Here is a 27,195-nt window from a genome sequence, read left to right as displayed (position 1 = left end):
TAGCATCTTCATTCTTTTTTTCCTTTTTTCATTTGAGTTTTTCCTACCATCTTTTTTCATTTCTCAGTTCTGTTTTCACTTCTGCCTTATTTACTGATGTTTTGTAAAAGTAACACATCACTGCCCAGTCCCCTGGAAGAGAAACATTTGAAACTCAGTATGTGTAATTCCTCTGCCAACACTTCTTCACTAAATTGGGATATTTGTATTTGCTTTCATGTCCTTTTCATACACTTTTGTTGGACAGTGATCATTTTCAACTTTGATGTCCTACCTTCTAGTAGCTTGAACCAGGGCAAAAGCTTCTGGCTATTGATGAGATACTGGAGATTTTTTTTCATGTCCGTCAGTACATGATCGATCTAGTCCTGGATTTGTCCACTGGGATATTCCCCTTGCCATCTTATTTTTGAGTGTACTGTATTGTAGAAGGAAAAAATGATAAGGAATATGTACTTCTCCTGAGAGAAATTTGGAATGTGATTTGGAAAGGAGAAGCAGTGTGACTTAGTTCACAGAGAAAAAGCCTGGGAGTGAGAAGGGCATGGATTCTAATCCCAGCTCCACCACTTATCTGCTGTGTGTCCTTGGGCAAATCACTTAACTTCTCTGTTGCCACAGTTACCTCATCTGTAAAATGGGGACTAAGCCTGTGAGCCCCATGAGGGACAAGGACTGAATCCAACCTGATTAGCTTGTATCTACCCCAGCGCTTAGAACAGTGCCTGATACATAGTAAGCGTTTAACAAATTTCATAAAGAAAAGAGAAAGGTTTATAAATAAGTTAAAGGTGGCAGCATAAATGGGGGAGAGGGGGAGGGTGAAAAGAATAGGAAGAAATATAAGGCTGAAATAGATGATCTTTGTGGCCCTGAATAATGAAAATGGAGAAAGGAGAGCAAACATAGTATAAAATTCTGAATTCAATCTGTCACCAAATCCTCTGGCGCTAACCTTCATAGTATCGCTGAAATCCACCCTTTCCTCTCCATCTAAACTGCTACAACATTAACCCAAGCACGTATCCTCTCAGCCCATGGAATACTGAGACTGCACTGGGAAAATCCAAAGACAGAGATCTGGAAAGAGATAGATCAGCACCCACAACTTAGAAGAGAATGGTTTGTCATTGACTTGTGACGGTAATTCTGTTGTACTCTCCCAAACACTTAGTACAGTGTTCTGCAAACAGTAAGTGCTCAGTTAATGAGAAGCAGTAGATAAAACATGGCACTGGGAGTCAGAAGGACCTGGGTTCTAATCTCAGCTCCGTCACCTGTCTACTGTGTGACCTTTGGCAAATCACTTAACTTCTCTGTGCCTCAGTTACCTCATCTGTAAAATGGAGATTAAGACTGTGAGCCCCATGTGGGATATGGATTGGGTCCAACTTGATGAACTTGTTTCTACTCCAGTGCTTAGTACAGCGCCTGACACATAGCGCTTAAAATACTATTAAGAAAATAAATACAATTGATTGATTGATGGAAGGAACAAAGCTGAGTCAGATAAAAGGAAAAAATATGAAATGACCAGGCTCCTAATGAAGTACAGCCTATACATAGCTATGTAATTCTATAGGTATCAAAAAATTCTAGAATCCCAACAATAGGTCTTTAGCTTTAAAGACTGTTCAATGTGAAGTGCCTGCTTTTAGGTGACAGACAATTCACCAATGGGGAGACCCCAGAATGCATAAATGAAAATGTTCAGACATACTTTTTTTTATTATTTATTCATAGAAAACAGTGGGATTTTGGTGTACTGCTTTGAAAAATGTTCAAACTAGTAGAATATAATGAAAGTGTAGTGAAAATTCTATTTCATTAACATTTAATCATAAATCACACTTAAACATAAAACATAAAATAAAAAAGCTGTCATAAGCACTTAGGTGTTGAAAGAAGAGAAGGCTGTAAGAAAGGAAAAGGAAATATTGCAGTGGCTTTCATAGTTTTTTGTTATCTGTCAATTCTGAAAAGAATTAAAATCCTCAAAACAAAGAAACAGGCATCTCTGGGCAAACTTTTCAAAACTAAAGGAAGAGCAGAAACTGCTTTAGAGACTGATCTTTCCACACACACAAAAAAATCTTTTTAACCTACTCCATGCAAGGGAAAAGTCTCTTGACACTTGAATGTAGCTCATTATTAGTGATATCCAATATTCATGTCATCTTTTTATAATCCTGCTCTATGCTGACAAAACTATACAAAAACTTAGACACTTCAACAAACACCAACTTTCACATGCTTCAAAATGAGTTTATTCATACTGTAGGTCTCTGAGCTCTTCCCCAGTCCACATAAAGGAGTTACAGAAATTGTAACTACAGATTACCATCCATAACTGACTTTTTTTTAAGACCGACAAAATCAACATGATGTTAGACTAACTTCGTTCATGACATAAGCCAAATATACAGTGGCGAACTACTACCTAACATTCGGAATGTGATCAAGAATGTCTCAGCTTAAAATCACCCTCAACAAAAGACTGACCTGACTTCCTCTTCTTCATCATTTCTTTTGTATTATTGAAAGCTATTTAGATAATTTCTTTTTCATAATTGCTCTAATAATAGTTCCTTTTCAGTGTCTAAAATCCAAGGTATATTTTACTTATCGAGGATCAACAATGGTACAGTTTCTTCCTTTAAGGAACTTGCATGTACAACTCACTAACTTTTGGAGAATTTCCCAAAAGTGTGGAATCAGATTCCACTTTGCGAAATTATAAACAAAACAGATGAAAACAAATTTCCTTCGAATTTTAAAACGAACCAGTAATCATTGCATAGGGAGTTAAACAAAGACTTCTGCTGCTGCCTTACACGAGTGAGGGTGAAAAAGGAAGTATTTCCAAGGCTCATTTTTGCTAGTGATTTCATGATTTTTCTATTATTTTCCCCAAACTTTTCATTGATGTATACTCACACTTAAGCAAAATAGTAATAGTGAGATGATGGATCTCAACTATGAGGAATATATAAACCCAACCTTATGAACCTACTTCTCTGAGGTGATTTCCTATATGTTTAGTTGTTCTAAAACTGAGTTTTCACTTGACATTGTGCATTTGCCTGGATAGAATATAATGTAATATCAGAAAAACCGACTTTGGGGCATTCATTGGTCAAGGTGTGAGGCCAATAACCTGACTTTTCTTCAAAGTTCATTAAGAAGCCCAGCATAATAGAGGGTGGTAGTCTAATTTGTGATGATTCTTTAAATTTTTCACATGAATTTTGTTTTCTTAATCTTACTTTGCAAATGTTGACAGATCAGTCTTCCTAATATGTGCACAATATATCAGCTTCCTTCCATTTCCTCATACTACCATGAAATCCAACAACAAAAATCAATATTCTTCCAAAAAGGCTCGAAATGTGTGACAATCTGCAAGCCTAATATATATGGGAAGCAGCATGGCGTAGTGGATAGAGCATGGACCTGGGAGTCAGAAGGTCATGGGTTCTAATTCTGGCTCTGCCACTTGAGTGACCTTGGGCAAGTCACTTCATTTCTCTGTGCCTTAGTTACCTCATCTGTAAATGGGGATTGAGAATGTGATGCCCACATGGGACGGGGTCTGTGTCCAACCCGATTTGCTTATATCCACCCCAGGGTTTAATACAGTGACTGGCACATAGTAAACACTTAACCAATACCATTATTATTATTATTATTACATCACTTAGATTGAACTAATGTGATATATAAAAATGAAATACAAATGTTTACTATAATTTTGTGATGAATTTGGCACTCATTCGCAATAGCACTCACCCCAAACTTCACTCTGCCCTTCCAGCTCTTCCATTCACTTCATTCATTCCATTACATAGAAGAATTCTAACATCATTTCATGCATAAATGAGAAAGATCTGACTTTACCTGCCCAATAATGAGAGGAACGACCACAGTCATAAAAAGCTGAGAAAATATAGATGAAAAAGGCACAGAAGAAGATGATCCAAGCTGGAAAATAAGAGAAGAAAAATATCCGGTTAATGGCTATTTATAATGGTCTTATAACTTGAGTTTAACCCAAACAAAACCCTGTTAGTAAAATAATGCATTACAGCACAAATTCACACGCATATACACATACTAGCTAGCTATGTAGTTGGAGAAAATGAAGTGCTTTCATTTTTATAAATTAAAAATTGCTCCATTTTTAAGTCATTATAAATGGAGTGTTCTTTGCAAAAATTGATACATTTGATAATTATTCTAGCAGTGAATATAGAGCATTCAAACTTTTAATTTAAAATGTTAAACTTTAGAAATGCTATTTCAATAGCCATGCTGATAAAAATACATATTTTTCTGTAATGGGACTTTTCTTCATGCAATATTTAGATATGACTTCTTGATTTTCAATTTTAAATATTTATCATATGTAACTAAATACAGTTGTGAAACCACTAAGACATTCATCTGTATTACTGCAGAATGATTTTTTATTTTCCCTTTTGGTAAAACTTGCAATGGCTTATTCAATGAGAACAATCTTCCATTATGTTCTTAATATATGCTACTTTAGTTTAAGTTCATATTGTCTGTTTGTGATATCCAATTTCTGACAGTTATCTTACCTTCATACTAAATTTACACTACTTATGAAACTTAAAAAAAAGGATGCCTCTTTTTCCATGTCACTGTTGGGGATCTTTCTTTCTTCACAATGTGTGTAATTTTACTTCAAGTTTCTCCCTTCTCTGAAAGCAGATAATGTCTTAAGATCCTGATGGGCAGCAAGGGGATTGGGGGTGGGGGGAGCGTAGTTGGGGAAATATGGGAAGGAGATGAGGGAATAAGAAGGCAGAAGACATCTCAGATTCTGAATCTTTTTCTTAGGCTTCAATAGTCATCAGGTTTTTTCCAGCTTTTCCCTCTTGTGCAAATCAGAGAAGGTCCTGGGTCTCAGTTCTCACAACTAAAACATTAGACAGCAAAAGAAATATCCAATAACTTAATACACCCTCATCTCCTCTGTTCTTCTAATCCAGTGTCACTCATGACTGCATACTTGTTTGCTCTTCCCATATTTATTTTCCCTCTGACAAATTTAAAGCCACAATGAAACAAAACCTCAAATAATGGAGTTTATCTGTGGACCACTAGGAGATGGTAGGATTAGGATTAGCATATTTCTCTTTGAGCAGAAATAATAATTGTGTTACTTGTTAAGCATGTACTGTATGGCACACACTGGTGTAGATACAAGATAACTGAGTCCCATATTGGCTCACAGTCTAAGTAGGAGGGAGAACAGGTATTGAGTCCCCATTTTTGCAGATGAGGGAACTGAAGCATAGAAAAGTTAAGTTACTTGCCCAAGGCCACACAGCATGTAAGTGGCGGAGCAGGGATTAGAACCCAAGTCCTCTGACTCCCAGTCCCAAGCTCTTTCTATTAGACCACACTACTTCTCAAGAAGACCATCTGGGTTCGACCTACTGCATACTAACTGCTGCAAACTGAGAAGCAGCGCGGCTTAGTGGCAAGAGCACAGACTTGGGAGTCAGAGGAGGTGGGTTCTAATCCCAGCTCCGCATTTGTCTGCTGTGTGACCTTAAGCAAGTCACTTATCTTCTCTGTGCCTCAGTTACCTCATCTGTACAATGGGGATTAAGACTGTGAGCCCCACGTGGGACAACCTAATTACCTTTTATCTACCCTCAGCACAGAGGAGTGCGTGGCACACTAATCACTTAAATACCATAATTATTACTATTACTATTCCTTTAAAGCCCTGACATCCAGAAACAACACTGTGTTGATATGTTTCAATGAGAAATAAGAAGTTGGAGGAAGATGATTTGATGATAATGGAAAAAAGGGGAAATTTTAACATGAAGCTTATGTTACTCCCAAGCCTCATATCAAGGAAAACTCACTCATAGAACATATTCAATCCAACGCTAGATGAATGTGCACTCTCAGTTTCTTCTAATAATGTAGCATGCCAAGCACCAAAGGGCTAATATTCTTGTCAGAATTTTCCTAAATACATTGTAGCCAAAATGCATTACGGCAGAATTGGGTATAGCTCACGGCTTCTATCACACCTAGTGAAATTCAAGAAGGCTTGTATAATAAAAAAGCCTGTTTTAAACTTTTCAAGTTTTGTAAAACTAAAACTTAAAATGAACTACTGTTCTTTGTTTTTTCTGGCAATTTCCTGACACTTAACTGTGGTCATTAGTACATCTACAAGGAATCAATCAATCAATTGTATTTATTGAGTGCTTTCTGTGTGCAGAGCACTGTACTAAGCACTTGGGAGAGTACAGAACAGACTTGGTAGACATATTTCCAACCCACAATGAACTTACAGTCTAGAGGGAACTCATTTCCACTGCTTAAAATCAATTTCTAGCAACATCTGAATTCTGTACAGTTGCAAAGGGCTCCCTTTGTAACACTAATGAAGGACTGAAAACACAGAGGCCATATGATCCTGTCATCTGCTAGAAACAGCATTTCCTTGTAATCAAATCACAATCAATTCACAACTGCCTTACGGAACTATGCCCTCTAGTTTTGCCATAACCTTCTTTTCAAAGAGTACAACGGAAACACGTTTAGCAGAAACGACCACACCATGAGGCAGTGTCAAAAAAACAGCCTGGATTTGAAGGTAGCAAACAACATCAGGAAGTGACAATCTTCATATGCACACATTATAGGGATTTCTGGTTGTTCTTTTCGGTCACTTTACATACCTGATTTGAATCTCTCCATCAGTAGTATCCTCCTTTCGCCCAAGGACTGTAGAATATTTCCTGATTTAACAAGTGAAACCATAGCTTCACACAACCCCTACGACTACCGGCTTGAACACTTTCAAAATACTGCCAACTGCCTTCAGTGGAAGAGGAAGAGGAAGACTGCAATGGAAGAGGTGGTGTCAGGGAAAACAGTTGCCAAACCACTGAACCCGAATGGGTTTGGCACTGTGCTAGTTCAATTCAATGCACAGGCTCCAGGCTCATGGGGCCTGTGGAGAGATCCAGTCCCACATAAGCCTAGAATGGACAGAGTCAGGCACATTTCTCTCCACAATTTCACCAAAGCACTTCAATCCCAACTCACTCATCCTACCCCAGTTCCATCCCTGATCAGAATAGATGTACAATTTGAGAAAACCACCAGTGATTTTCAACACAAAGCAGAGCTTACAAAACAAAACAATGAAAGATACCTTTAAAATGTAAAGATTTAAAGGCCACAGATGGAGTATCTACTTGCTCTTTAGTTAAGATTGACTCTGCATGAAAAATGAGCGAGCCTTGTACTTTTCCAGGCATAATCTCAAATGTGCCTTTGGCCAGATGCTCAGTCTTTTCTTCTGGTTGCCAGGCAAGTCTTCACTGACTCAGCTGCCTCCCTAAGGATGTCCAGGAAGCTACTTAAACTGGCCACAGTTGATTCAAAAGAAAACAACTTATGCCAATTAATGCCAAATTAGATTCCAACACTGAGGTTTCCTTCTGCGCTGAGTCCATTTCTGAGGGAGTTGTCCTTAGGGCTCGCTTTCTCACCATCTCTCTCAGACATAATCTGCTTTCCCTAGGCTGGCTCCTCGCACTTCATTAATTACACTTCCAACCTGTTTTTCCCTGCCTTGGGCCTGAACACAGCTTTGAGAAGGAGGCTGATACACAGAAGTGATAGCAGCAGTATTTATTGAGCACCCACTTGGTGCAGAGCATTTATACTAGGCACTGAGGAAGTACTGACTGATCGAATGATTAGGAAGTACAGAATAATGACGTGATACATTACTTGCCCACAAGGAGCTTAAACTCTAACATAAGACAAACATAAAAACAAGCTAGCGAGGTTAATAATAAATTAATTGGCTCTATACATGAGTGCTAAGGAGGGTGTAAACAGGTGCACTTATCTGCTGTGTAAACTTGGACAGGTCACAACTTCTCTGTGCCTCTGTGCCGCATTTGTAAAATGGGGATTATAGCCTACTCCTTCCCAATTAGACTGTGAGCCTCAAGTGGGACAGGGACTGTGTCCAACCTGATTTTCTTGTGTCTAGCCTAGTGCTTAGTACAGTGTTTGGTACATAGTAAACAGGCAAATACCATGGAAAAAAATGGGCCTGGAGTTGTCTGAAGGGATGATATGGCTCAGTGTACAGGGAAATTCATCAGGGAAAGCTTGCTGGAGAAAGTGGAATTTTATATTTTACTTCTGTAAACTAGTAGGGCTTAAATACCTTCTGCAGCCTCCCATTTGGAAAGCACAAAAGTTCTAAGTGAACAAACTTCAAAAACAGGTGTGATGTGCACTAGCCACCCACTGTTTATAACATCACTTCTTAGGACAACACTCTGATTAACACATCACATATATCATTAGTCATATGAATTCTTATGAAAACTACAGAATCCTGGATTTAGTTTCAAAACATTGGAAAAAAAATCACTTTCTTGCACTGCTCCTTAAACAAACAAATAAAAAAAAGGAGCTGTAATTGCTGCCCAACCTGTTGGCTATTTTCCCTCCTTTAAGCCATGTCTCTACCCTTCCCATTGCTCACTCTGCTTGACTGCTGCAGGCTAGTTTGCCTGCCATTGTTGTCTCCACTGCTGTTTCAGTTTGTGAGATTTTGCTCCACTGCTGTCTGTTCAGTCTTCCCTGCTTGCAGATGCACAATTTGGCTTAGAGACAGACAGTTCAGTTTGATGCCTATTGTTAGCACACTATCAGTAACATAAAAAGGTGCTAGTCTCCTTGATACTGATAAAGTTTTTGGTTTCTTATTCTACTTGGTCTAGTCATATATTGTTGGATATTGGAGGAAGCCAGGGATATATCTGGTACAATGTAGATGATATCATTATAAAGGAGACTTTCCTTTGTGCAAGATGGTTCATAACATCAGTTTTCTTAAGGTCAAAGAGTCATGTTGATATTGCAAAGTAGCTGACATCCTCCTGAGAATCTTATTTGTGTGTATTTCTGGGGCAGTCATCATCATCAAAATCATTATCATCATCACTCAGAAACACATGCAGGACTGTATCAAGGACTTTCAAAGATGCCTTCAGCTTTGAGTTGGAAGACTTGATTCTAAATTTCTTGTTGCCTTCTCAAGCAAGGCAGCATAGAATAAATAACTTGAACAAGACTAAATCAATCATTCATTCTGGCTAAACTTTGCTACTGATGGGGAAAATGTCAGACAATGCAACTTTCACTGACTTGACTGATCAAAAAATTGCAAGCACCATTAGAAGACCAGGGTGAAATTCTACAAATCAATTCATCAGTGGTATTTACTGAGTGCATACTATGTGCAGAGTGCCTAGTAAGCACTCAGGGGAGTACAATACAAGAATTAGCAAGACTGAGTGCATTTAATTCTCTTCATCTTCACTGGTCCTACCACAGGCAATGAGGGGGTAAAACACTGCCACCCCCTACAGAGCTAAAGGTTAATGGGTTGTGAGCTTCATTTATTCATTTGTATTTATTGAGCGCTTAATGTGTGAAAAGCACTGTCCTAAGCGCTTGTGAGATGTTCAGAAGGTACAAGACACAGCCTGGAAATTGGATCAACAAGCTGGGAAAAAAATTGGAAATTCTGGGGAAAGACATGGGTGGGTGATTGTAAATGCAGCACTCAAAAGGGCAAAAATACATACCAGTATTTGCCAGGCTCTTAGAACAGTTCAAATCTTTTTTACACCAATATCGAATAATTCCAGTGGAATATGGATTTCGTGCTACCATCATTTAAGTTACATTCATAATTCAAAAGACAACACTTTTAGAACAAAGAATGTAACATTCTTGTTAACATTCTGTACTTATTTCAGTTCCAAAAGAAGTGCTGGGTCTCAGTTTAAGAGATGGAAAGTCATTTTTCGAGCCTCAAAACAAACTGCATTTAATATGTAGGATTAAAGAAGGAAGAAGGGATAAAGGATAACAGAGCTTCATTTAATAGTTTTTTTCAGGGCTTACCTTGGCCTCTAAGAAAAGCCAGCTAAGTAGTGAGTTCAAAATACACCAAAGGAGATTGTGATTAAATATCCTGAAATCCTTTTTTGATGCTCAGTCACACTGATATAACCTATCTATGCTTTAGCTTTTCCATTTGGATAATAACACCTGTGCCTAACTACTTTAATGGATTTTGGAAGTAAAAAAAGATAATATATATGAGTGCTCTCTGAGGTGAGCTCTTATGAGGAAAAGTGCTGTCTTAAATCCAAAGAATCATTACGGGAGCTAGCCATAGTAAACACCAGGTTAGTTTATCTAGAGAAGTTGGGGAAAACTCCTTATCAGAAGTTTTAAAAATGGGTTAGACAGTCATCAATTTAGATGAATTTCAATGTTAGTATGGTGATCTGCACAGAGTATGCACTTAGTAAATATGACTGAATGATTCTATACCCCCATAGGAGTCAATAGCAGGCCCTCGAGGTAATTCCTATCACAACTGTCTATTAGTATTGTTAAATGAAGAAATAGCTCACTTTTTTGTATTAATTCCCACAAAATATTATGAATAAGAAGAACTTTGAGGACATTGAGTGGAGTGGCCTGGGCAAGGGATACTGGTCTCTATTTCTACTTTACCCAAGAGCAGATCATCATCACCCTCAATGAGTCACTCAATAAGATTGAATGAATGAATAAATCAAAAGTCACATAACACTGGTCTTGGAGATAGGGGTACTCTTCAGAGAACCAATCTGGTCCCTACCATCAAAGCATTTCATTCATTCATTCAGTAGTATTAATTCAGCGCTTACGATGTGCAGAGCACTGTATTAAGCGCTTGGAATGTACAATTTGGCAACAGATAGAGACAATCCCTGCCCGATGACAGGCTCACAGTCTAATCGGGGGAGGATTTACATTCCAACTGCAATAAAATCTAAAAAAAGAAGTGTTTCCCTTCTCTGGTCTTCAATATTTCCAACAATTAACATGGGAAAATAAAAATGTCTTTTAGACCATTTCTAGGTGATAAAAAACCCAGCATCTAAGCACTTGGGTACTGGCCATCTCCCTCCCCTCCATCTCATCCTACCTGCAATCTATCTCCCCTGTTAAACTGTAAGCTCCTTGAGGGTAGGTTCATGTTTACCAACTCTAAAACACTCTCCCAATCATATTATTACTGCACAATGCTCTGCACAAAATAGCATTCATTAATATCACTGACTGAGCTTCTGGAGTTATAATGACAGTTTTGGGTGCTGGGGTGAAGAAATTTGTACATTTCCAAGAAGGAAGGAATTTTTCCAATTCATAGGCACAATCAGGAGTCAAACTTACAAAATTAAATGTCCTTTTGTGATCAAAACCCACTCATAGTTATTTCTTTTAGTGAATGCACTGCACTGTGATATGCAGAAAACTCTACTAGGCAGGGAAATAGGAGGAAAATTAATAAACAGCATTCTTGACTTCATGGAGCTTATTCTCTAAGTGTGGGGGAGACAATGATGAAGAAAAATCTAACTTTTGAAAACATTAACAAAGTCTTTAATACAGCAACAGCACTTGACCAAACTTAGAACCAACACAAATAGCCAGCTCAGGGCCCCAGCAATTTCAAATCTTCCCTTCTCTTAAATCAAGCATTTACATCACTACACATAAATTGACAGCCGAAGCTAAACAGAGACTCAGGAAACAGTATGAATGCAGTTGGGCTGGCATTACGCTATTAAGATCCTTATTTCTTAAATTATCTCTCATTTGGATATCTCTAAGGCTTGAGGCCCAATACTTGGCTGTTTTTCAAGTTGATCTGAAAATGTATTCATCTCTTAATCCTGGTTTTAGAATATTTTTCTGCTGAACCAATAGAACCACCATTTTAAGCAAACCGAGATAAAGAATGCTGAAATAACATAAATCTGATGTTACAGTACAATGAATCTAGAAGTAGAAAGTTTGCTGGACTGTGATTCTGACAGTAAGAGAAGTGTTATGTAGCCATACCAATAAAGGGGGTAAAAAACAAACCCTCCCAACCTAGCTTTCTCAAAAAGCACTCACTCAATAAATACCACTCCTTAATTAACTGGGAAAAAATGGGTAAGGAGAGACACAATTCAGGAATTCCCATGATTCTCCTACGGATGATTTCTGTGACCTTGGTGATTTAGGGTCACCCATCACATATGATTGAATGAACATCAATCAAGGCTAACCACTTCAGCTCCAACAATTTCTCTTAAAGTGGCCATCTTAACAGGGCAACTATAGGGATGGTGCTTGCAGTCATAAGGAAGACAGCTACTGTGACAGTGCATGACTTATTCAGTGCATTATTGTTTCGACAATTGGTCGTTAGAAAAATGTAGAATACTTAGGAAAGAATTCATCTTGAATGACCACTCTAGGATTGAAACAGAATGTAGGAGGGTCTGTGCTTTTTGTGGTAACATCACTGAGTTAGGATGAAGAATTAAGGTCCTGTCCCCTGCTGGTCTTTAATTTCATGTCTCATGATACTTTTTGTAAGAATGGAAATCTTCACTCTGTTAATTTGGTCAAATTCTGGTTGGGCAATTACAATGTAAAGTCAGAGTTTCCTCCTGAAGTTTCTATTAGATTAGAAACTGATGGGACATTTCTAAAGTCAGAGTTTCCTCCTGAAGTTTCTAATAGTTTAGAAACTGATGGGACATTTCTTAGTTACTCTAAGGGTGGATGCATTTTGGCTGCATTTCAATTCACATAAAAAGATGGTGGGAAGCAAAAAATGGAAGAATATGCAATTTGTAAAATACATTAGGTGTTACTAATGATTACAAGTGCTTTATTCTTTTTGAGATTTAATTAGCTGCTACTATTATCTTTATAGCTCATCTAATTCCTCAAGTGCTTAGTGGCAAAACATTTTCTCTTTTCAACTCAACAACTGCTAATCCAGCATCCAGAGAGCCAGACAGCTGATGAGAAAATGCAAGGACAGAATTTAAGCAATGAACCCATGAACTATTAACAAATCAATAGTGCAGCCAGGAGCTGAGCTCAAGACATCCATATCCTAATCTCGCACCCAATCAGCTCTGCCAGGTGGCTTCACATTGCCCAGAGGAGGCTGCCTCACTGATATTAATAAATACTGATTCTACTCAAAGAATGATTCAAAAAGTCATATGCAAGCTGTGCCAAGAATTCCAAACTTCTATTTTTTTTCCTAATGACCTCCTCTAACAGGTTGTAGATGACTTTTAATAAAAAGGATTAAAGACTAAACATCAAAATACTCACAAAAAGCAGCAGTAGCAGAGGTGTTATAATGATGCCCTGAAAGAAATAAAAGAGATGATGATCATTTATCAGCCTGAAAAACAGAATGCTTTCTTTGCTGCTTTTAAACCCTGATACATGGAAATACTTATTCTCACTTTGGTTTAATAAAATCCAGGAGATAAAAATGAGGGAGGTTTGGGCTAGAAAGAACTTCTTAGCGTCTGTGGGAGAGTTATTTGTATTCACTGCTGTTAAAAGTACAATCACCAATCTTCCTTAAACCTGCCTTTTACTTTTTAGACCAAAGTCCTCCTTGCGCATTACATGTGCATTATGGAGGTACAGGCTGATGCCGGCAGAGCTTTCTACTAACTTGGATAAAGTGCCCCTCTTCTAGAGAAGACAGGTGGTTCAATCCCAGTTGTGGGTCTCTCCTGTGCAAAGACCACGTCAGCTGTGATGAATGAGATGTCGTGATTTTATAATGTGAACTGATCTCCCCTAGGAAATGAGCTGAGATCTCAAAACTCATTTCACTTGATTAGACTCTACGTCTCCATGGTAGAAGGCAAGTCTTTCATCTAATTTAGTCACACAGGACCTCCTCAGTCCCTTCACCTCCCCTAGGCGGAGAGAGGAAAAAGATTTGTTTTCTTCAGTGACAGGGAACAGGTTTGAGGCTGTAGACGATCAGGCAGAATACAAGTTTTTAGGTTTCTTAAGGGCAAATCTTTACAAGGAGTTGTTTGAGTTGGGAGTTAACATGACAAGTTTCAGCTTTAGAGCGCCAAATGATACCATCCTCTTACCCAGTCCTGCCTTCTTGGCATTTTATCACAATTTAAAGATGCTATTAATTACATGCCTACTATGAGCTAAGTGTTGTTCTATGCACTGAAGCTGATACGAGATAATCAGATTAACACATTCCATGTCCCAAACATGGCCCAAAATCAAAGAGGTAGGAGAGCAGGCATCTCATCTCCATTTTTCAGAGGAGCAAACTGAGGCATAGAGCAGCAGCATGGCCTAGTGGAAAGACCACAGGATTGGGTTCTAATCTCATTCTGCCACTTGCCTGCTGTGTGAACTTGGACAAGTTACTTAACTTCTCTGTGCCTCAATTCTTCATCTGAAAAAGGGGGATTCAGTACCTATTCTCCCTCCTACTTATATTATGAAACCTCATGTAGGACAGGGACCTCACCCAGCCTAATTAACTTGTATATACCCCAGTGCTTAAAACAGTGCTTGACACACACTAAGTGCTTAATACCACTATTATTATTATCATTATAATGCATAAGGTCACAAATACAAGGCTGGGAAGAAGGGGCACGGAAACCTGATGCAATTAGCTCAGAAAAAGGTACATGTGACTTTGGATCCAAAACCTTCTCTTGGTGGGCAGAGTGAAAATCAGGCTGTGAAATGCGCCACTGACCAGCCCACGGAAGAAGGATCAGAAATTTTTTATCTGGGCTTTTAACACCATTAAAACTTCAGAGATATATGTGGTAAAGAGGGTGAATTATATAAACTGGAACAGCAAATGTTGCTGAAGGCAAATATGGGAAAATGTATATATTATACCTAGTTCACTGTGAAACACCATCATTTAAAACCCCATCTGGCTCCCCTCTTCTCTGGATGAGTGCTATCAAAAGTTGAGTGCACAGATATAAGCAGATTGAAGACTGGTCCGTCTGACTGAACACTGTGGCCCGTCCTTTAGATTCAAGGTCACAACACAGTTTTAGCATCCTCAAAATTGGGGTGGGGTGTTAAACTCTCTGCCTGCTGACCATAATGGAGTCAAAGTCACAGAGTGATTTGACTTGCCTTTCACAATCTGCTGAGAAACATTCAGGAAATCCATTTACACCTCTGATGTGAAAGACTGGCTGAATATATTTCAATGATTATTTTAGTGGAAAGGAGAAAAAAAATTCAGCATGACCTGAAATACTAATATTAAAGTATGGCTCCAAATAGAATCAGACACATTATGAACCTGTGAATGCACTTCTCTGCGCGAGGACTCACACAAATGGTAAAATTGAAGAGACCATAGTACAGTTGTTTACATTCCAAACAGGAAATGGTTAGCCAAAGGTATATTTATTCAATATTTCATGGCAGTGATTAAAATGGTCAAGTAGGTACTGAAGTTGGCATCTCACTTCTACTTCCTCCGGAATGATTCTTTAGGACAAGCTGTACAAAAAGTGTATTTTTTCATTGAAGCACAATACACATATAATGATATATTCAAGGGGATGATGAATTCAAGGTACTGGAAGGAATCGAATAATGGTTCATTCACATTGGCATCACTTAAGTTCACTGCAAGATGACTTCTTAGCTTGGGATCTCACTCATCCTGCCTCCCGATATTGATTTCAATAGCATTCACACCTGGACTTGAAGACCTCCTTTCCTACGGTGACCACTAAATCAACCCTGCCAACGTACATTTAGTAGACTGGTTTCTTCGATTACAGCATTTCTGAACAGTGACCTTTCTTCCTAATACGCCACTGATGGAATTGAAGATATTAGCCCAAGCCAGTACTAGTCAGAACTCAAAGACCATAAAGAAAAACATTTAAAAAGAAACAAAGTGTTGCCATTTAAAGTCTGGTCTCTTACCACATTTAGGAGACAAAAAGATATCAGTCTTATCAACCCTGTCAATATTTCCAAGGGTTTTACAAAAATCTGTCTTTGAAAGGATTTTCCAATTGGGAATATCTACAAATTGTTCAGATTTTAAAATAGGTTTCCATGAGCTCTGATGATTTATTCCTGCTTTTTCTAATCAATATCCACAGTCTAGATATACCTATATGAAAACCAGAGAGACAACTTGGGGCAGCACCTACACTTTCCCTAGAGGTAACGTGCTGCAGAGATCGCGCCAGATGGGCAACACTGAAGATTTTGAGAGAGTTTGGTCCATGATATTCTCCAGTAGCTGATTCAAGAATACTGTGGCAATCCATCAATCAATGGTATTTACTGAGCACTTACTGTTTGCAGAGAAATGCATTGAGCACTTGAACTAGCCAATAAATCAATCAATAGTATTTATTAAGCACTTAATATGTACCAAGTGCTTGAAAGAGTACAAGTGTTAGCTGATATGTTCCCTGCCCACAATGAGCTGACAGTCCAGAGACTGTAACTCTGAGACTCTGTAGCCAGCAGAATAATGAGCTGCTTCAATCTGATCCTTTAGCTTTCTCCTCGAAGATGACATTTTTGAGCCCCTGTAGCATCTCCTTAGCGTAGCCTGTGTTGAGAAAGAGCTTAGTAAGTGTTTCAGCAGGGCGTATGCTTCATGTTTGTAGATCCCAGTAAATATGCCATTAGGTCCAGATGCTTTGACATTTTCTGTGATTCTTCCGCAATGGGGGCTTCCTCAATAGCTGGTATGTGTCATGTCTTCACATGTTGGAAGGTTTTCCAATGTTTCTACTTATTTCTACCTTCAGTAGTTGAAGGCCGACTACGGAAATGCCACAGATCACTGTACTTGCCTACCTACCTGCTGTAAACATCAGGTGCTCACTAAGTGATATTGATGATTAATAATTCTACACATTCAAGAGCCTCTAGATATGTCCATCTGGCATTACACTTAGCTGTCTTCAATCAAAGGCATTTATTGAGTGCTTATTACGTGCAGAGCACTGTACTCAGCACTTGGGAGAATACAATAAAACAGAAATAGAAATGTTCCCTGTCCATAATGAGTTTACAGTCTAGTTTTCAGCCTGACACACTTCTCTTTAGAGGGGACTGCATTTTTACATTTTTATTCCTTGCAAACATTTTGGTATCATTGGTTCTGGATTCCAAGAAGCAATTAAATAATGAACTGAACATATCTTTCAGGAAATTAAAATAATATAAAATAATTTTTCCAGTTCCCCAGCAGAGGGCAACTGTTACACACTAGGACTCTGTAATTATACGACAGGTTTATACACCACGAATACTAAGAACCACTTTGGAGTTCAAGTAATTTTAAAACAACATTGCATTCTGAATATATGCAGTACATTATTTTGGTGGAAAGGCATAAACTGGCATGAATTTATATGAAAAGAATGTTCATTTTGTTACTAACACCACTCCAATGGGAATGAAAATTACAAAATTACACTACAAATGAATACATGTGACAAATATGAAGTTGTTTTTCTACATATTCTCTGTCTACCTAATGCAACTTCTTCATCATGAAAGCAGATGATGGATTCTCCTCACAGCACTGAACTTTTTTATTCATTAAACTGTTATCTTCAAAATCTTGTGATTTAGCCTTTAGTGGAGCAAAGAGGTGTAAATCTGAGAGTGGAAGACTGAGGCTATAATGAAAGCATCCTGATGTGAAACTAAGGGTGTGAAAGAGACCAAAATCTTTTTCACGTGTCAGTCATGCTGAGTTTTTTCTTAAGGGTTTCAAACAACTTCCCTGAGTTAATCATGGCACCTAACGGCCCAGAATCCACCAACATGGCTCCCTCTCTGATCTACAATAAATATGCCATAAGTTTGAAAGAGTTATCTCCTTGAGGGCAGGAAACACATCTACCAAATCTGTGCTACTGTACTCCCCCAAGCACTTAGTACAGTATTCTGTACTCAGAAAGTGCTAAATAAAAACACTACATTGATTGACTGAGGTTGTGTTTTGAACTATTACTTGGCTGGTGATGTCTGATGGTGGTATTTCACTGACTGTTACTTAGTTTCAGTGATATAACAATGAACCCACGTGCCATCATCGCCAATGACAATGAGCAGTAGAAACTCCTCACCTTTGACCCCAGTGTTCAACATTCAAGCTTTTTTTCCCCCATAAATTGATTCTTGAGCTCCACTATGCACAAATCTTGGGAGTATCTAAGTGCTTATGATGAATATGACTACAGGTATTACCAACTGCCTCACATAAATCATATGTTGCAAATACAGATATCCTGTTTAACCAGAATGCCAAGCCAACTTTTGATGATGATGATGATGATGATGATGGTGGTGGTATTTGCCGAAGCGCTTTCTTTGTGCCAGGCACTTTACTAAGTGTTGGAGTGAAGACAAACTAATCAGATTGAACACAGTCCCTGTCCCACAAAGGGACTCACAGTCGCAATCCGCATTTTAATTAACTGTGGCATTTGTTAAGTACTTACAGTGTGCAAGGTACTGTACTATTGCCGTGATGGATACAAGAAAACTGAGTTGGACACAGTCCCTGTCCCATGTGGGGCACACAATCTCAATCCCCATTTTAGAGATGAGGTACCTGAAGCACAGAGAAGTGACGAGACCTACCCAAGGTCCCACAGCAGACGAGTGGCGGTATCGGGATTAGACCCTATGACCTTCTGACTCCTAGGCCTATGCTTTACCCACTATGCCATGCTTTTTCTCCATGCTGCTTCCAGTGTCACTGCAGGCTAACCTCACTGAGGTTAGCTGGCCACATGGATATTCTCATTCTTGAAAGCTCTGCCATTCATACAAGAAAAATCACATAGGAGCCCAACAATACATATACCCTAAATGCCTATGAATATCTATCTTCAATATGACCCTCTTCTGTAGAAAGAACCTCCCATACTATGTTCTGCTTCACAAGCATACCTTTGAGTCCGTCATTCTGAATGTGTGATGTAATGCTCTTTCTTGACTGACTACAGCACTGTTCAACTTGAAATTGTCTTCTGTGAGACCTTGGAAAAGTCACTTTACTTCCCGGTGCCTCAGTTACCTCATCTGTAAAATGGAGATTAAGACTGCGAGTCCCATGTGGGATGTAGACAGTGTCCAACCTGATTAGCTTGTACCTACCCCAGAACTTAGTACGGTGCCTGGCACATAGTGAGTGCTTAAATAACATAAAAAAATGGACAGGAAATACATTCATCATGATCTCATATCACTTTCCTGGATCATTTTTGTTATGGGGTAAGAAATAAGAGACTTTGCCTTCACTTAAACCCTCATAAAATGAAGAATTATGTTTGGTTAAACAAAATTAGTTGTGACCATTTTGTGTGTGTGTGAGTAGGTGAAGGTTTATTATAGTTAACTCATACAGACTCATATAGAAGCAGTACAGTAGTAGATAGAGCACAGGCCTGTGATTCAGAAGGTCATGGGTTCTAACCCCAGCTCTGCCACTTGTCTGCTCTGTGGTACTGGGCAAGTGACTTCATTTTTCTGTATCTCAGTTACCTCATCTGTAAAATGAGAATTGAGACTGGGAGCCCCTTGTGGGATGGAGACTGTGTCCAACCTGATTTGCTTGTATCCTTCCCAGCACTTAAAACAGCGCCTGGCACATAGTAAGTGCTTAACAAATACCATCATTATCATTATTATTATTATTACAGATGTTTCTCCTAAATTTCCACAACTGAACTTTCTTTGCAGAAAGGGTATGCTGTGCATCTTGTGCAGCTAACTGATGCTCTATCGTAGTAATTTTCATGGACAATTCTGGGGGGCAGAATTTCTATTGTAGTTCCCCAATAGGTTAGCGTAGTGGTTTTCTTGGACTTAGAAATATGGACTTAGAAATGTGCTTGAATCTCATTATTAAAAACATTAATAACTCTTGCTAATGCTTTTCTGATATGTGTACATGTTATCACTCATTATAATGGAGACCATGGGTATAGGGACATGCACCCATGTACACAGTCACATATTCATATAAGAAAGACCCACTACCAAATGAAAACTAACTTGCCTTTGACTATTGCAGTAGCAAAACAATTAAAGTGAATGACAAAGTTTTCCAAAAATTTTGAAAACCGATTCTTCCTTGGGCAAATCACTTTTTTGGCCCTCCACTAGAATCCCCTATAAAATAAAGGTAATGTTATTAACTTTTAGTAAGGGCAGACTAGAGTGAATAATTACTACATGACTGAAATGATTCTGCATACATAAAACTGTTTAATATTCCAAATGAGGTAGTAAGCGTCTTCATTACAGGGGAAAATTACTGAATTAAAACATTACTTTTACAGTTCTGGTTCTAATTCTCTTTAATCAAATTGTTTTCTACTTGTGTAGTACTTACCAATAAAAAAAATATTCCCAATGCCACAGAATTACAAAAATATTATGCTATATGAAATGATTTTGCACTAGGTGGTGCTGTGGGACCTTTATACCATCTCTTCAAAAGTTCCACATTGCTGAATTTGTTATGCTGTCGATTCTGTACATATATATCTACATGTAAGATCTTTTGAGTTACTTTCTAGAAGCAGCCAAAGATATACAAGGTCTAAAATGAAACGACAGAGATGTTCTGGCAATAAACTCATTGAGGAACACATGCCCCCTTTCATAATTATATTAGCTTCTTCCAACTCCTCTAAATACACAATAAATGCCACTATAATGAGGTCACATTCTTTAACAGTTACACTTTTCAATTACCTTAGAATAGCTTAAGTAATTCTATCAATGTGACTAAAATAGCCTAAAAGTTCATGCCCAATAATTTTCTGTTGAGAAAATTAAATTATGCATTTCCTAAATCACAGATCTGGATTCTTAAGTCTGATTACTTTATCCTCCCTTTTTCTATTTTCTATTAGTCTAGAGTGACTAGACTATTTCTCTCTCTCTCCCTCCAATCTCTAACCTGTCTCAATATTCACACTCCAGAAAGACACAGGCTCAGGGAAGACATAACTGAAGCCTACAAAAGCATGAATAATGCGAACAGGGCAACAAGAATTGCTGTTCAACAAATTCCACAGTATCAGGATGGGGGGGGGGCACACATGGAGCTGCAAGATGGTAGATTAATACAAATGAAAGAAAATACCCATCACACAGTAAATGGGAAGCAAATTGAATTCATTACCATAGGAAATTCAGAAGAAACCAGTAGGTTCAAAATGACTTTGTACAAATTCACAGACGAGATGTTCATAATGAACCACTAGAAGGAAAGATAGGAAGGAGTTAGAAGGGGAAAAGTTAGGAATGATAGATATGTCCCTAAACGTCAAGGAGGGCAATCATCATTGTTCTTCCAAATATCCTTCATTCATTCAATCCATATCCTGATGTCATTATGAAAGTCAGCATATTGGACAGGATTCGACCACAGGTCTGATCCAGTTGCATCCATATAATTACGGGTGCAGCTCACAAACATACACGCAAATGTTTACGAACACTTGCCATAGAGGAGAACATTTTCCCAACCGTATCTGACCTGTCATTAAATCTTCATGCTAGTTGGATAACAAGTATCTGCATATTTCCAGAGGGGATTAAGTTATTTGAAAAGCAAAATCTTCATAAAGACTACCTTAATAGAAAGTGCTAACAGAAAGTACTTGTCTGGAATGTTAGCTCTCTGATGATGTTTCAACACAGATGGATCATTTAAAGATTGTCTCTACCCAGGAGAATGAAATAGCTACTCAGTTAGGTGATGAACTAGAACGACCAAGAGTTCACCAGAATCCAGGGATGAGCTGCTCAAAGAGCATTTGATATTAGCTGGTATCTGCCCCTGTTCAGGATTACAGAAACTATCTCCCTCTTACTTTCAGTTCCTTTGTAACTGTGAAGAAGCTGAAGTTCAAGCATTATGGACATGAATAAACTAGTTAAAATAGGGAAGAATCAAAATAAGGAAGGAATAAAAGATTCCAATGCTGATGTGGGTTACAGTTCTATGTCTTGGAAAAATTAATTTGTCAGGTAAATAACTTTTTCTCTAATGACTAATGCACTACTGCTTATGGCTCTGACAGTGTCCATGTCATGTAAAGCTTAAATGCTAAGTCCAAGAGAAAATATGTAGACTACTTTACTACATTAGATGAGGCATTAGTCTCTCACCAGGATCTGAAGTACAGCTATGAAATTTCAAATAGTAACAACTTTGGAAAGGGAACAGAAATATTAACCAGGGAACAGTCAAAAAACGGCAATGAGGTATTGCAATCTCCGAAGCGCTTAGTACAGTGTTCTGCATATACTAAGTGCTCAAAAAATACCATTGATTGATTGACCCCTGTCTGCAGGAATGCTCATTTTGCTGAATGACACAGTAAATATAACAAAGTCACTTTTTGTTTGTGGGGAGGGAGGGTCAAGACAAGGAAAAGTAAATGATGAAGATTAGCAGTCATGATTTTCATTCATAGTCTCTCTCTCTCCCCACTCTCCATTTGTCTACGGATAGGCTTCAGGTTTTGAAGATGACTAGCAAAAATGAGATTTTATCAATGTAAAAGACTGTGCTTGGTACAACTCATATGAGACCTGTAGTCCCTTCCACACATGTAAATGGTGTCCTTTGTTGGAGCATGGCCTATGGAAAAGAGCATAGACCTGAGAGTCAGAGGTTCTGGGTTCAAATTCCAGCTTTGCTACTTAATGATGTTGGTATTTGTTAAGCACTTACTATGTGCAGAGCACTGTTCTAAGCACTGGGGGAGATACAGGGTGATCAGGTTGTCCCATGTGGGGCTCACAGTTTTAATCCCCATTTTACAGATGAGGGAACTGAGGCAGAGAGAAGTTAAGTGACTTGTCCACAGTCACACAGCTAAGTGGCAGAGCCGGTATTCGAACCCATGACCTCTGACTCCCAAGCCCGTGCTCTTTCCACTGAGCCATGCTACTTGCCTGCTGTGTGACCTTGGTCAAGCCACTTAACTTCTCTGTGTTTCAGTTTCCTCATCTGTAAAATGGGGATTCAAAACTTGATTTCCCTTCTACTTATATTGGGAGTGCCATGTGGGGCGGGGACTGTGTCCAACCTAACTTGTCTACCTCAGTGATTAGAACATTTAGTAAACATTTAACAAATTCCATAATGAATAAGGCCCTCTCACTTCACTTAATCACAGATTAAATGTTGGGATGCCCTGCCAGCGAAAATGTGAGCTCAGTACCATTTGTGATTCTGTGCTGCCATATGCTGAGTATAGTAGGTAAGTGGCACAGATAGAACTCAGGGCACTAATGGAAAAGGAGGACATAGGTCATGTGGTACATATAGGTTTCACAGCTGTTTGGAAGGTGAAGACATTACAACTGCTGTATGGGTCTTCATTTAGTCTGAAGCTTGCTTCCAAGTAGTTATAATTCTTTATGATTCTCCCAAAGGACCTGTTGGCCTTTTAAATGTACTTTTCTATTTGTTCATTCATTCCTTCGATTGCATTTACACCTCTTAGTTTGTAAGTTCATTATGGGCAGGGGACGTGTCTGCTAATTCTGTTGTATTATACTCTCCCAACAGCTTAGAACACTACTCTGCACTTAGTAACTGCTCAATAAATACCACTGATGGATTGATTCTAAGGCTGCATTATTGGACAATTTGGATCTAGATGATAAATTCAAGGAGAGTATTTAATTATTACTGATGGAGCTTCTTTATTGTGCCAAGTGTTTACCAGGGAAAGCTGGTACAGACGCTTGGTTATTTTCAGTTCTAAAATTGGTTTGAAAACATTTGCATATTAGGGCATAGTCTAGTCAAAGGATTTATAGTGAATTCTTCGCTTTTTGAACTGTATTGAGGAGGTAAAGAAGTGAGGAAGTGGTGATAGTGGAGTTCCTTCATAGGTCTGGGGTTTAGGAGATGAGTCAAGAAGTGGAAAATAAATCTTTACCTCCAGAATGACAACCCACAAAATGTTCAGCTATACCAAGTGTACATAGTAATAATTTGACATAAATCTCTTTCTAAATACTCTTTTGTAACAAAAGCCTATCAGAGCTAATATAACATATATAAATAAAGTATAACTATGAATTATTTCCATTTTAATCCTCAGCAAGATTTTAAGGCTGTAAAATATTTTTGACAGATCTATAAAATGAAAAATTTAAACCTAATCGAGCTCTATCCGCACCTCCCCCTCACCATCATCTCATTTTCCAGAAGAAAAATAGGAAAAAGAAGCACTCTTTATAGACTAAAGAATATTTAATACTGTCAGAATTCGAATAGGTGTGATTCATCCACCATTCCACCATACAAATCTTTATACCATGTTGCTAATTCTCATATATCCACTGATTAATACTCTCTAGGATGGAGTCCAAAACACAGACATTACAAAACCCATTACATTCACAACTCACAATTCTCACACTGCTTGCTAAGACACAGGATTTGAGAGTTTATTAAATAAAGGAATCTAATTATTCTATTTGAAAATGTCATTGTCAATACCAGGTTCTGAAGCATAAAAAAACCAAACCTTTGTGAATATCCAACTAAACCCCAAATTAAGTGAGGCATCTCAAGGATACGTGCTGGAAGGTTGAGTTTTGCTAATAATACTGTACTAATAATTTTGAGCTGATGATAAAGTTTAGATATTTAGATCACCGACCCATTCTTCAGCTGTAAAATGCTCTATCCTTGCTAGAAGAAACTGTTTTTGTGAAATGCAGGCTTATTTCTTCCAGACTACCCTTCTAAGATTTTGCTATTTCTAGGTAGACTTGGAAAATTTAAAGAACTTAAAGTGCCCCCACAGTATGATAATCTACAGTGTGTTTGTACTGGTGTTTTCTGCCCACCCTTAAAGCATCAATTATAAACAGAATGTACAACTAGAGCTGTAGCCAGAGTCATAGACTTATCATGGTTTCTAGAATGGAGCAAAAGCACAGGTTTGCCATTTTATTGTGACTTTAGAAAATACATCACAGAAGGTAATACAGGGGGAGATCTGAAAAGGACAAATAAGATTAACCCGTAAAATACTAATTTAATTTCAGAAATATATGAAAATTGAATTGAAATTTTACTGGAAAAAAAACAGAACGGCAAACATGAAACAAAGTCAGCAATCAAATAAAGTGTTTGACTTAGGATTAAAGTATGGGGCATTTATTTCATATATGCAGAGAAGTAACAAATTTTCCCATAAAATGAGATTAACCAACTTTTAGAAACAAGAAATAATCAATCATATTTGAATCTTTTTTGTTAAAACATCCAACCTTAGCAGTGTTGGTAATACAATTCTGTTGTACTGTACTCTACCAAGCATTTAGTACAGTGCGCTGCCCATAATAAATACTCACTGAATACCATTGACTGATTGTGACCAAATCTGGTTGGTTATTGTTATGAAAACTCTTAAACTCCTCCTCCATTCAAATACACTTGGGTACAAATACTTAAACTCTCTTGCTTTTCATTACCTGTATTTCAGTTTCTAACTCCCCCAGCTAGACTGTAAATTCCTTGAGGGGAGGGATCATGTCCACTAACTCTGTAACACTCTCCCAAGAGCTAATTACAGTTCAAGGAGTAAGTGCTCAATAGCATTAATTGATTCTCCCTTAATAATTTTACATCCTCTCTTGAAGCCCATGAATATTAAGAATAGGAATTTATAATGTGTGATATTTTAAGGAATTAAAAATTTTTAATTTGTGGAGTACTGTAGGAATTTCATTATTCTACCATTCTTCAATGGTTGGGAAATATATCACCTTAAGTATTTTGTTTCAAGTGTAAAATAAAAACAAAACACCACCCTTGGCACTCCAAAATGCTTTACAAATATTAGGGGGAATTGACAGTGTCTTTTTCCTATGAGGTGCCAAAGAATATTTAAGAATTTAGGGGTTCAGTGTTCAAAGAATACTCTTTTATGGAGGAAACAACAGTACCTAGAGCATAGCATTTAAATTCATGTAAATTTTCTGAACTACAGCATATTTATAAGTAAATTATTGTGCTGCAACACTTTGGGAAGAATTTTTTAAGCCTGACAATAAAAATAATTTTGTGATAATATAAATGGTAAGCAACAGGGCAAAGAGTATGTAATATTAATTTCTGGGTATATAACATGTTCTTCAGCTAAGTTTATAAAAATTAAATCATGTTTAAAGATCGGTGGTAAAACACTGTTAGTGAATACCTGAAAAAGAGTTAGAAACCAAATCAGTGCTCTTACTTCAACATTAAAAATGGTTACAATAATTTCCCCAGCATCCAAAGTGCTATAATGGGCACTGAATAAAGCCATAAGAGTTTCACAAAAGGTTACTTTCTAGGCCTTAGAATTTTTAACAATCGTTTTATACAAATGCCAGATTGAGCATCTTAAAAAATTCACAAGCAGCAATTAGCTACCCTGTAGCACCAAATTCATTACCACTTACTACAACAGTCCGACTATGTGTTCCATATATAACTATTACAAGCATCCGCTAAATTACTTAAACCCATAATAGAACAAGTTGCCCGGTTTTTTTTTAAAATTCTGGAATTCAAATGCTGAAAATTTTCTATTACTCTTCTCTTTTAACTACTGTAAAATAGCTACATGTTATCACAATCTGAATTATTCAAACTATTTTCTAGAAATGCAGGTTTACTAAGGGTCTTTTCTCAGATAGCCGACTCCAACTAGCCCCCCAATAATATATAATAAAAATAACGATAAGTAGCATGCCCTAGTGGAACCTGGGAGTCAAAGGACCTAAATTCTAATCCCAAATCCACCTATTTCCTACTCTCTGGCCTTGGGCAGGTCATTTAACCTCTCTGTGCCTTAGTTGACATCCATAAAATGGGGACTAAAGACCTATTCTCCATCCTACTTAACAAATAAGATGCAAAAAGATAGTGATGATACTTGTGAATTTAATTGCTTACTCTGTGCCAAGTACCGTATTAAGTACTTAGGTAGATACAAGATAATCAGGCCAGACACTGTCTCTGTCACCCATGGGGCTCACAGTCTAAGGGGTATTTCATCTCCATGTCACATGTCTAAAAGGTATTTCAGCAGGTATTTCATCTCTGTTTCACAAGAGAGGAAACTGATGCCCAGAGAAGTTAAGTGACTTGCCCAAGGTCACACCGTAGACAAGTGGCAGAGCCAGGATTAC

General features: G+C 37.9%; 1 protein-coding gene across 4 annotated transcripts in view; it reads right to left on the bottom strand.

Moving 5' to 3' along the window:
• Positions 1–27,195, bottom strand: part of SLC10A7 (solute carrier family 10 member 7) — a 167,355-nt gene that overhangs the window by 36,501 nt on the left and 103,659 nt on the right. For 3 of the 4 annotated variants that reach the window (XM_029076823.2, XM_001511226.5, XM_029076822.1), the window contains 2 exons: positions 13,279–13,314; positions 3,898–3,981 (listed from right to left, as the gene is read on the bottom strand). In XM_029076823.2, the coding sequence (XP_028932656.1) occupies positions 3,898–3,981; positions 13,279–13,314 (120 nt within the window). Of the gene's footprint in view, positions 1–1,755; positions 1,915–3,897; positions 3,982–13,278; positions 13,315–27,195 lie in introns of those variants that run through there. The other variant, XM_016227925.3, reaches the window with a different exon arrangement.

The sequence above is a fragment of the Ornithorhynchus anatinus genome, chromosome 12 (assembly GCF_004115215.2).
Source record: "Ornithorhynchus anatinus isolate Pmale09 chromosome 12, mOrnAna1.pri.v4, whole genome shotgun sequence".
NCBI classification, from domain to species: Eukaryota; Metazoa; Chordata; class Mammalia; order Monotremata; family Ornithorhynchidae; genus Ornithorhynchus; species Ornithorhynchus anatinus.
The sequence above is the reverse complement of the archived record's forward strand: the minus strand, read 5'-3'. Positions and strand labels throughout refer to the sequence as shown.